General features: G+C 34.0%; 1 protein-coding gene across 1 annotated transcript in view; it reads left to right on the top strand.

Moving 5' to 3' along the window:
* Positions 1–12,679, top strand: part of LOC105727117 (protein diaphanous homolog 3) — a 345,513-nt gene that overhangs the window by 576 nt on the left and 332,258 nt on the right. Inside the window, exons 3-4 of the mRNA XM_064373482.1 lie at positions 4,788–4,924; positions 6,818–6,923. Of these exons, the coding sequence (XP_064229552.1) occupies positions 4,788–4,924; positions 6,818–6,923 (243 nt within the window). The remainder of the gene's footprint in view (positions 1–4,787; positions 4,925–6,817; positions 6,924–12,679) is intronic.

The following is a 12,679-nucleotide window of genomic DNA, read 5'->3' as shown; positions in this document are numbered from 1 at the left end:
ATGTTTTTGTCCTCCTCGTCCTCTTTTCTTCCTTCCCTCATTTCCTCTCTCATGAGTCAGCTGTAAGATCATGATTGTTAAATGTGAGCTGCAATAATACTTACTACCAAAGGGTTGGGAAGAGTTCTTATATTCTAGGAATTTAAAATCTACAATGAAATTAATGTAAACAGATATAAGCAGATCTCAGAAGTGGAGCAATGATGCTTAACCCAAGTAATATCGAGAACAAACGTAATATGGAGGAATTTGCATAAAGAGGTTACATTAAAAGGGAGAAACCTGCTTGTGCCTGTCGCCTATAATCTTAGCACTTCGGGAGGCAGGAGGATTGCTTGAAGCTAGGAGTTTGAGACCAGCCTGAGGAACACAGTGAGACCCCCATCTCTACAAAAAATAAAACAAATAGCTGGGTACATGCGGGTAGTCCCAGCTACTCAGGAGGCTGAGTTGGGAGGGTGGCTTGAGCCCAGGAGTTTTAGGTTAGAAAAAAAGAGGAATTTTTAAGCTCTTTACTGAAGTTAGATTTTAGTTTTATCTAGCAATGTTTCTGTTTTGCTTTTATACTGTTAACTGCAGAAGTTAGCATTATCCTATGCCATTTATTTGGCTCCAGCATCTAAACACATCTACCTTAAGATGTGTGAAGTAATGATATGTGTTTGAGTTGCTGTTAGACAGCAGGGGAGGAAATTTTACCTCTGGTGGTATGATGATTTTTGTTTTATAGCAAAACCATCTGTATATTTCTGATTAATTTTAATTTATAATTTGCCATATTCTCATTTAAAAATAAACTTTTATAAGGCTACACACTTAAGTACTACTTAAATTATTAAGATTTATATTTCTTTTTACTAAATGTATTAGCAAATATTTATATTTTCTAATTATTTTTGTCTTATTAAACTATGTATTTTTAAGCATTTTTCTGGAGCTAAGCTTTCTATTTTTAACTGGTGAAATATTTTTTCTTCCCTGCCTCCTCTAATCAGATATTATTTTCAAAGAAAATATATGATGTAGGAATCACAACTCTTTTGTATGCTGAATTCATGGTTCTTTGAAAATCAGATGTTAGATATATAAGGTAGCTTTTAACATATCTGTTTTAAGAGTAAATTAATAAAAGAATCAAATTGCTGATAGGGAGAGGTCTTTTCCCACTAAGTACATAGAACTGGTTTAGGAAGCCCTTTCTAAAGTGAGAATATAGAAATTGGAAATTTTATTAGTGATGGGAAGGCTGAAAATAGAAAAAAAACCGGGAACTTTTTTTAAACCAAAGGAACATTTGGATTGTAATCTGAATTCAAGAAGAATATCATGCTTAAAGTAAGGTGGTAAATAGAAGATAATATTCTTACTTGTGTCGGAGTGAATCGGAGGAAAAGTGAACTTTATTAATTTTGTAATTGATATACTATTATTATTCCCTTAAGAGATTTTTGTTGCTAGTGGTTTATATATATGGAGCTATAAATTATTGCCATTTCTATTTGGTGCTATTGTCTGTGCTGTTAAGAATAAAAAGTTAATTTAAGTTATTGGTACTTAGTATTATAATGTCTGAATTCTAAATCTAGCAATATTTGAAAATTTTGGTAAAGTTTTTTCTCTTCAAGATTGGTTAATGGTTTTCTTAATCTTTATTTGATCACACATCTATCAGTACAAAATTTGTTAAACTTCACTTATACAGTCTTTAGTAGCATTCATTGAATGATGAAAATATAAGTTTTAAAAGAAAATGTGGTGCCTTCTTTGATACTAGTAATTAATTATATAATTAATGAGCAAATTTGATAACATTACATGAAAGGGAATTTCTTATAACATTAAATTGGACTAAGAGTATTTTTGTAAATGGAAGAGAATTTTAATTACCTAGGGGGAAGAAAATAAAAGGTGATAAGGATGAAAAGTTAGTCTATTCAAATTGAAAGGTAAGAACAGAGGCTTCCATTTGGTCAGTTAACTTTGTGTGTGTTGCTTTGAAGAGTACACCCAAGGTGAGGGTGCTTTGCTCCTGAAGCCAGCTCCTTTACTCACATTATCTCTGCTGCTGGGATTAACTCATTGTGGGTAGCTGCTCAGCACCAGTAGTCATGTACCACTGGGTCCAGATGTTGGTCATCCTACATGAGGATTTAGGGCATTAACTTTCCTCTACCTAAAACATCATCTGCAGTGGCCTGAAATTCCGTGACCTAATAATAGGCCTCATGTGGAATGGAATCAGAACCTGGCATTGATCCTCTGTTAAGAACAGGCCAGTTACCATATTATCTGAAGTGGGTCCTTGACATTCAGGAAAGATACATCCTTAGACCTTTCAAAATTTGTCATGCCTCTCTAACCTAAAATAGCCCTCATTAAATACACTTTAATCCTACCACTGATAAGTCGACTGCTTCTCACACAGAGTCAACAGTTTTTGTTTTGTTTTGCTGTGGTTTTTAAATAATTGAGACTAATTTTATACAAGTAGCAATTCTTTATTTAGTTACAGATACTGAGTAGTAGTAATCTGGCTTCATTCCTGTCTTAAAATGAGTATGACACAATTTTGCATTGCCAAAATCAGAGGATGTTGCCTGTGATGGACTTTTGGGGGTTACAGGATGATGGTTAAACCTGTGAAATCAGAATATTCTAACATTTCACCTTTCATACATGATGGTTTAGGGCCAGAGGGCTTGACAGAGAAGTTAGATAGTATCACTTGGAGGAATACAGCATGTGTAACCTTGGGTGGCTTGATGAGTCACAGGATTCTGATTCTAGAAGGGCAGGTGTTAGCTAAGGACAGCCAGGTGGATGGGAAATGAAAGAGAAATGCTAGAGGCAAGCTTTACTCAATTCCCAGGTTTGTTAGGACAGAGCCAGTTCTTTTGTACTTGGTAATCATTGACTGACTTTCTGAATTGAATCTAAGTGGTACTTTATAAACCTGAAAATTCCCTGGAATGATTATCAAATGATTAGCTTTTGGCCTCTGCCTGCCTTTTCATTCTTTATCAAGTTATGTAATAGCCCAGGGTATCATAAAAGTATTTCCTGACTGTTCAGCAGTCTCGTTGTAAACTTTTCCCTATCACTAACAAGACCGAGTAATCTCTCCAAAATTCATAATCTGGGGCCCTTGGCCTTTCCTTGTACTTTCTCCATTGTTCCTGTGTTTCTTAGATAGTGGCTTAAAATAAATGTGATATTTCAGCACAGTACAAGGTTTCTTTGCATAAATGGCCACATACAAGATAGGAAAGTTATAAATAGGATTTTATAACAATCAAAGTACTTCGTTCTAAGCTGCTTATAGATTCAACTTTGATGCTTACATGTAGTGCCAATTTTGAGTTTAGGTCATAGGCCTGTAATTGGGAATAGGGCCCTTTTTTAGTGTTTGGTAGTAACTGATTAGTCAATTTCTCATGCTTTAGTAGGATCCTCTGAGATGTATCCTCTGTTTTATTTTTTCTATTCATCCTCTCTATTTTGACAGTTATCTTTCATAGATATGCCATTAACATAACTTCTTATCTTCTAATTGGTTTTGACATCCTGGCAGTAGTAAATAAACTTTATCCTAAATCCAGTCATCTCATTTATAGGAGAGTTTACAACTGCATTGTTTTCCTAATAATAAATACCACTATGATTAGAATACCTGTGCCCATTATGGCAGTTTCTACCTGGTGTCTGCCCAAATCATCCTTCAGTTTTTGCCCATTTATGAACTAAGTGCTAATATCTAGGCCTGTATTTTGTAATATGGTAGCTACATGTGGCTTCTGAGCATTTGAAATGTAGCTAGTCTGAATTGAGATGTGCTACAGTGTAAAATACACACTGGATTTCAAATATTTAGGAAGAAAAAAGTGAAATGTCATCAATAAATGTTTTATATTGGTTATACATTGAAATGATAATATTTTGGATATATTGGATAAATTTTATTGAAAGTAGTTTTGCTTGCTTGAAATTTTAAAATTACTCATGTGGTTTACATTCTTTTTCTCTTGGACAGTACTGATCTGTGTGTTTGCTTATGGTAATATATATCTAACCAACCTTCCTTCCCAGGAAAAAGATTTTTATCACCTCAGTGTCTGGTGCATTATCTGGCTGTTTGTTTCTTATATTTCTGTTGGCAAATCCCGTATTTCTTACTGCTTCTCTCTTTCTCCATTTGGCTACTTAACCTGTCTTAATAATTATTAGCTGTATTGCTGTAAAATCACCTTTGAGGAGTTATCTTTATTTGGTTTAGTTTTGTGGTTCTTGACATAAAGTGAATACCCTTATGAACTTTTTTTTCCCTTTCCGTTTTTTTTTTTTTTTGGGAAACTGAGTTTTGCTCTTGTTGCCTAGGCTGGAGTGCAGTGGTGTAATCTTGGCTCACCATAACCTCCACCTCCCTGGTTCAAGTGATTCTCCTGCTTCAGCCTCCAGAGTAGCTGGGATTACAGGCATGCACCACCATGCCTGGCTAATTTTGTATTTTTAGTAGAGCAGGGGGTTTCTCCATGTTGGTCAGGCTGGTTCGAACTCCTGACCTCAGGTGATCCAACCACCTCGACCTTCCAATGTGCTGGGATTACAGATATGAACCATCATGACTGACCATGAATTTTTTAAAGTGTTACACAGTCTATATATTTTAGTTTTAGTAAGTGTAAAAATATATTATCCTTCAAAAAATTTTTAGTAACTACATTTCCTTCAGGGCATCATTTTTCTAACTAATTTCTAACATTTGACCTCTTATTTTCAAAATATTATAGTATGGCTTGGAAAGAATTATGAGTGAGGAGAGGAGTCTTTCATTATTGGCCAAAGTCATGGATCCCAAACACCCCAATATGATGACAGATGTGGTTAAACTTCTCTCTGCGGTATGCATTGTAGGGGAGGAAAGCATGTAAGTGTTCTCAACCTTTTTCTCTAATTATATAATTTCATACAGATTGATTCATTTAATGTTTCCTTATCTACTCTAGGCTAGAATTTACTAGAATTTAAATAAATGTTGAGGTATATTTAAGCAGCTAATTTAGGTTCTTATTGACTGCAAATTTTTGTGTAATATTATTTATCTTAATTGATATATTAGTTATGGGCTAAAATGCTTCTATGAAAAACTGATTTATTTATCATATTTAAATTGTTTTGAACTGAAACCCTAAATTTTAAAAAATTCAAAATGAAGACTTTGAAAATATATAAATGGTTCTGTTTCTTTTCTGATTTTTTTTCCCAGATAGAATTATTTCAAACTGTAGGTCTTGTCTATCCCCTTATAAAATAAAACATATTATGATTTGGAAATCTATATGTAAGGCAGATTAGAAAGTGATATGTTTAATAGTAGTTTACTAGTTGAGGGTACAAAGTCCTTCAGCATAAAGCACATACTAAAGCTGTCAAGAACTTAACCACATTTCTTATAACTGTAATAAAATACGATTACATACATATTAAAGATAATTGTAAAGATAAAGATTTTTTTTAAAAAGAGAAAATTAGGGTTCTAATTATAAGGAAGCATTTAAAAATTATTTAAAATTCCTTTTTCAAAAGAAAAAAATGTAAAAACTAAACTGGCAAAAGAACTAACAGAAATATCTCCCACATGTAGGGGTAGGCAGAGCCCTATAAGGGGAGCCTCCTGTGTTCATTTGAAAATCAGCCTTGTGGAGGTCCTGCTGGAGTCGGTGGGATTGAACAGGTTCAGCTTGATAGTTGCACAGTCAAAGAAACTACTCGGCCGGGCACTCTGCCCCCAGTGTGTCTACAGTGTTTATCTATGGAAGAGGCTTAGCTATACTCAGCAGCATTCCTAACTGTGGAAAGCCAGGCATACAGCTTCAGTACTTAAGGCCATATAAATGTTGGTGTACAAATCTAAGAGTGAAATTTCTGTTGACATATATGATATTTTCTGAGCTTTCCTTCCTGCTTTCTTCCTTTATCCCTTCCACCATCATTTTTTGCTTCTCTCTTTTAACTTCCTTTCTCTTTTTCCTTTTTCTTCCTCCTCTTACCTCTTGGACTCTTCTTTGCTTTTGTTTTCCCTTCCATATTCTGTTATCCTTCCCCTTTCCTTGTTTGTTGACTTCAGAATGGGTTATCAAGATCCTGTAAATAACATTTAGGACCACATGTCCATATCCATCCACAAACTGTGAGCTTTTCCAGTGTGCTGGATGCTGTTAACTAATATTTAAAAGAGGAGGAAGTGTAGTTTTTTGCATAATTATTATATTTCATATTTGGATATTTATGATACCATACTACTGTATATTGTCAACTATCACAGAGCTTCATTTACTTAAATTTGTGAGGCATAAGAGTGTAATGCTTAAGAGCATTTATATAGTGCTCACCACATAAACTGTCTGGTTTCAGATTCTTGCTCCACCATTTCTTTGTTGTGAAACCTTGGACAGATTGCTTAACCTTTTTCTGCCTTAGTCTCCTAATCTATAATATGGGTTAATAATGGTACCTACCTCCAACAGTTGTTATATACTTTAAAGTGAGTTGATATTTGTAATGTGGTTTAAATGGTACCTGATGTGTAGTAAGCATTATATAAATGCTTGATAAACATCTTCACAGGGTTATTGTCAGGGATAAATGGTTATAATATAACATGCTTAGAACTGTGCTTGATACATGCTATGTATTCAGTAAGCTACTGCTAAAATATATTGGCTGTTTAGGGTATTGACTTCTTTAGTAGAATAAAGCAATTGTATAATGGCATTTGTGTTTGCTACTTGCAATTTAATTGACTCAAATTTTCCAATAGCCTTGAAGAAGTTTTAGAAGCTTTAACTTCGGCTGGTGAAGAAAAAAAGATTGACAGATTTTTTTGTATCGTGGAAGGCCTCCGGCACAATTCAGTTCAACTGCAAGTAAGTTTTGTGTGTATATAAAATCTATTTTTAAATTATATATATTACTTTGAACTGTTTTGTGCTTAACTTATATGTAAATTGTTATGAAGCTCTGCATGCCATTTAATATTTCTTTATAGCATTATCTTTAATATATAGAATTTCAATTTATGCTATGTGATAATACATCTTATAGATACATCTTCACACATAACAATGGTTATTTCCTAGGTTACTTTTTCTGTGGTAGAATTATTAGATTTCCCTGTATAAGATATAATCATAGTCCTATGAACTGTTTATTCTATGTTAGTCTTATAAATTGCTTTAACTTTTGAGATGTTTCAATTAGGTGAATTAGGGCTTCTCATTGTTTTAATTTTAATATTTGAAAAGTTGTGAGCTTAACTGAATAACAAGGAAACCCAAGGTTATAGATATTTCCAAAAATATTTACTTCTAAAAAGACACATTTAGACTTAAACATTTTAGTATTCAAGCTGAATAACTAATATTCATTTACTTTCTTTCTTTTTTAAAAAAGGAAAAGAGGCTTTTATTGGTATAATTGTTATTATGATCATTATTAATCAAAAGTGATCATCTTAAAAAATATTAATACCTGATTCTCACATCCATACTTTTAAAAGTTAGTTGGCATGGTGTGACCTGCATGTTGAGAGATTTAAAATGATCCTCTGGTGATCCTAATGTGCAGCAAAGTTTCAGTGTGTTAATAGATATGAAATAAATCTGTTTCACACTAAATAAAAGTAAAAAGTTATACTTATTTTTTTAAAGGTTCTATGTGGCTTGGCTATTTTATTGTTTCTTGGTATGATAGGAATAGAAAAGCCAAATCTGAACTTAAAAAAAAATAAAGTAAAAAATTGGAAGTAAACAAATGGTAATTGAAAATAATAGGCTGGGCATGGTGGCTCGCTTGTTATCCTAGAACTTTGGGAGGCTGAGGTGGGCAAATCACCTGAAGTCAGGAGTTCAAGACCAGCTTGGCCAACGTGTCGAAACCCTGTTTCTACTAAAAATACAAAAATTATCCGGGCATGATGGCAGGTGCCTGTAATCCCAGCTACGCGGGAGGCTGAGACTGGAGAATAGCTTGAACCCAGGAGATGGTGGTTGCAGTGAGCTGAGATCATGCCACTGCACTGTGAGACTCGGTCTTTAAAAAAAAAAGAAAAGAAAAATAATGAGAATATGATAGGAGCTGTGAAAGAAATAATTTAGTATAACATTTCCAATGACCGTGTTAGTGAATAGCTGGTGGGGAACCCTAATTTGTTTCTCTTGCAATAGGAAGGATTGAAGAACTGAGTAGCGGGTCTCTATTGCATGAGTCCAGCAGGAAACTCTGAGAGAGAGACCCTTTTCATGCATTCTGGGCTTGTTAGAGGACACTGGTGTTGAGGTCTGGGATGTGTTCCCCATCTCTGACATAGACCTTGCCTCTTTAGTTGCTTGATGAGTTATTTTAATTCATATATTGCTAGTCTCATTTCTCTTCTCCTTCTCTCTTTACTCTCTGCTTTGTTCTGTCTCTTCTCTCCTACCTCCTCTCTGAGCTCCCTCTTCCTTTCTCCCCTTTTCATTCCTATTGCATCTCTTTTTCCTTTCTATTTTTGTGTCTTTCCTTGTCTGGTTGGTCTGTTGTCATCTGGTGCTTTTAACAAGTTTCTTTGTCATCTGGCCCCAGGCTTCTTATTCATCTGAAGATTAATGAAGAGTAACCCTAAAGAAAACTTCGTACAGGAAAGCTGAGCAATTACTTTATCTTATTTTTTTGCAATCATCTATGAATCTTTAATTATTTTAGAATAAAAGATTTATAAAAATCTTGGTAAAACTGGGGTCCCCTCCTTTTCTTTACAATAGTATTACATTACATGAGGTTTTAAATTGTGAGGGAAGGGATGAATAATGTCTTGTTAAAGACAAAGTCCAGTTTTGTCGATAAATGACATAATCTTCTCATTACCTGGAAAGTTTTGACTATTGCAGTCTTATTCTTGGTTATTTGGAATATTTGTTTTGGCTGTCAGATGTTAAGGTAAATCTATCTGACCTTAATTTTAATTAACTACTAATTAAATTGATGAGCATGAACTTGAAGGCAAGCTACATTGATTTTAAAAGTTTAGGGGATAAATTAAGTAATTTCTTTTATTGGCAGTTCAAATTTTATTGAACGTGCTCTTTTGTGAAAAAAAAAAAAATAACATTTCTATAGTCATGAGAAATTTATATTTAGCCAATAAATATCTAGAAAGAGAACTATCAGTTAAAAGTTTGGAATTTTATAGGTTACTATTCTATGGAAGATATTAAGACTTCAATAAATTTTAAAAACTGTTTATATAAAGTTTTGATATAGGCTTAATTTCTTTTATTAACAGCTCTAGTCAGATTAAATTAACATATCTCAAAATTTACCCATTCAAAATGTGCGATTCAATGTTGTTTGTATATTAAGAGATTTGTGGAATCTTTGCCACAATCAATTTTAGAATATTTTCATTGTCCCCAAAAGAAAGTCATCATACCTTAGCTGTAACTCCACAATCCTTGATTCTCTCTAGCTTGAGACAACTATTGATCTACTTTCTGTCTTTATAGAGTTGCATATTCCGGACATTTCACGTAAATATAATCATGTATTAGGTGGATCTTTGTGATTGTCTTCTTTTATTTATTAATAGCAAAAATATTTTAGAGGTTCATTCATGTTGGAGTACTGCATTTTAAAAAATTGCTACATAATCGTCTGTCATATGGGTATACCACATTTTATCAGCTGTCACTTGACAGACATTTGGGTTGTTTCTACTGTTACGAAAAATGCTGCTGTGAACATTTGTGGAGATGATTTCTTTTTAAACTGCTTATTTGCCATATTTAGTATTGAGTGAATAGAGGTAGGGAGGAGGAGAGCTTAGAGCAATGTTTTCCTTTGATAGTTGTGGAAGTCATGGATATGACATAGTTTCTTTTTAATTTTTGTGGGACATAGTAGATGATGATTCAGTTTTTGAAAAATTTTTCCAAGATATAGGTAGCTGATTATATTTGCTTTTATGAAACTAATTTCCTTAGTTGTAATTATATTTTCTGTTACAGTTAGTAGTAGTATTTGATATCCTGTAAACACTAAAAGAAATGTCTTGATGTATTTCTTAGAGCTTATTTTTATGTGTTTATTTTTTTGAGACAGAGTCTTGCTCTGGCGCCCAGACTGGAGTGCAGTGGCGTGATCTTGGCTCACTGCAGCATCTGCCTCCCAGGTTCAAGTGATTCTCCTGCCTCGGTCTCCTGAGTAGCTAGGACTACAGGCGCATGCTACCATGCTTGGCTAACTCCCAAAGTGTTGGGATTACAGCCATGGATCACAGTGCCTGGCCTTAGAACTTAATTTTTAAGAAGTGAAAGGTTATTTTAGCGTAATTCAAATTTCTTTCTTTCTCATGTTTCTGATATGTTCAGGTGAAATTTCCATGCTCTTAATTGGGAATAGAAAATGGAAAGAATTGTTCTACATTCTTATTTTTCCTATTCAAACATTTTGTTGAAGGTTTTTACTTTTTAATAAAAGTTTCTCATTGTTTTTAGACCTAATGTGTGAAATAGATAGCAGGTAGCAAGCTGAAGAGTAAAAGGTACCGTTTTCCAGAGTGCTAACTTAGGTCAAAAAGAAAAGGTAAAGTAGATTTTCTTTTCTGCGTATTGCAGATTATGCTCTTTCTATATTCTTTAAAATTATCAAAAAACATTGTAGTAATATCTATAAATACTTTTCTCTCTAGGTCTTTCTGAATTTTTCACAAATAAAGTATATTTTAGAGGTAGCTGGCTATGAATTTTCCCATAAAACTATTTGTACCCATTTTATTCCATTTTAATAAATTGCATTATTAAAATGTACTAAATTGGATGACATTAGCAAATCACCAGTTAAAACTTGTTTATTGGTGAATAAAATAGGAACTAACTGTTCACTTTTAAATTGGAGAAAATGAGAGATAGCAAAATAAAAACATTCTTCATTGTTCTTTTACTGCAAAGTGTTTATGACAAAGCATTTTTTAAAGGAGAATAAGGAGAATTATTACTTTTTTGTTAGTTTGATCCTAATAATGATAATTTGTTTGTGATTGAATTGAACATACTTCTCCATTTTTATATTGTATAGTAAGAAAATGATGAACTTTGTACCTGGAATAACTTTATTTTCAGGCCTTGACGAATATTATTATCAAGAAGGAAAGTACAGATATAAATCTAGTGCTTAAAGTAGCATATATTACTTTTTTTTTTTTTTGAAACACGTCAGCGTTTCCCATCTGCAAGCAACATAATCACTCTAGGTAATTTAAGCAGAAAATGGTAATATAAAATTAAATATGCTTTGAAACAAATTTAACAGATTTCATCACAGTCTATATCAATCAATTACCTTACACATTTTATACCTACTTTACAAAATTTCTGGTAGGCCCAGGGAATCATGTGGTTAGTATGTAGCTAGAAGTAATACAGAACGATTGCTACAGCATATGACAGCAATTCTCTAATGGAAATGCCACTCCCAACAGTCTGCTGTGTTCAGCACTTGTGACACTAGGGACAGACAGCCTTCTGCCACAGTTGCCCCAGCAGAACCAAACCCTTCCTCATAGGGCCTAGTATTCATGTGTGTGGTTGTCCCTCATGTTGGTCAGTTTTTCCTTGTAGATAAGGACTGGGATAAGTATTGGTTAACCAGTCTCTAGTTTGTGCCAACCTTTAATTTTCTGTTGTTTTCATTTCTTTCCTCTTTTTCTTTTCCTTTCTTTGTGTGTCTTCTGTCGTCTCTTGTCAGAGTCATTACTTTGCTGGGGTATCAAGAGCATTTTATAGATTCTACAGAGTTGTTGAAACCCTTGCTGTTGATCATAGGACTGATTGAATTTTGATATGTTTTTGGAAGAGAATCAAAACTTGGGAATCCTAGAGCTTTTTGGGTGGATATTTGGTTCTTCTTCTGTGTATATGTCCTCAGACCCACGGTGATAGCATGCTGAACCTTCCTTTTCCTGTGGTTTCTCCCTGATCCAGTACCCATGGACTTGTGGATGGCAGGGTCAGGAACATGAAGGGTCTTAGATGATTTGCCACTTGTAAACTGACATGTTAGTCTGCCACAGTTCTATTGGTGCTGTCAAAAGACACGAACTCCTAGGTTAAAAACAAAGGATTTTATTGCTCACAACAGTAACAGTAGGCTGTGTATCAGCTTTGTGTCAGTCCCAGTGGTCCCAGTGTTCATATTGTGACACTCGTAGTGTAATGTGAATATGACCAGTTGCAGTGGGTTGTATTTTAGGAGAGAAACCTTCAGCATAGGGAATATTACTTTTATATTTTGGGAGCAATGACTCTGATTGATCTGATTGATTCAGGCTATGATGAAATCTGTTCAATATGTTTTATAGCATATTTAATTAAGGCTGCTGGTCAGTAGGACTGTGGGCAGCAGAATGAGGTCTATCTTAAGTATTGGCTTCAGTCCTGCCTTCCAGGTCCCACATCTAGTCAGCTGAACAAATCCCATAAACCAGTAAATCATCAGAGTCTACCTTAGAACACTGGATGACTTTCTTTTTAAATTTTTTGATTCATCTTTCCACTTGGCCTGAGATATTAATTCAGATACAGAATGATGTGTTAGTGATTGCACAAACTTCCCCTTGTTCAGCAAAGAAGTCTAGGAAAATTCTTTC

Source organism: Aotus nancymaae, unplaced genomic scaffold (assembly GCF_030222135.1).
Source record: "Aotus nancymaae isolate 86718 unplaced genomic scaffold, 86718_ANA_hifiasm-v0.15.2.pri h1tg000009l, whole genome shotgun sequence".
NCBI lineage: Eukaryota > Metazoa > Chordata > Mammalia > Primates > Aotidae > Aotus > Aotus nancymaae.
This window is presented reverse-complemented; position numbering and strand designations above follow the sequence as displayed.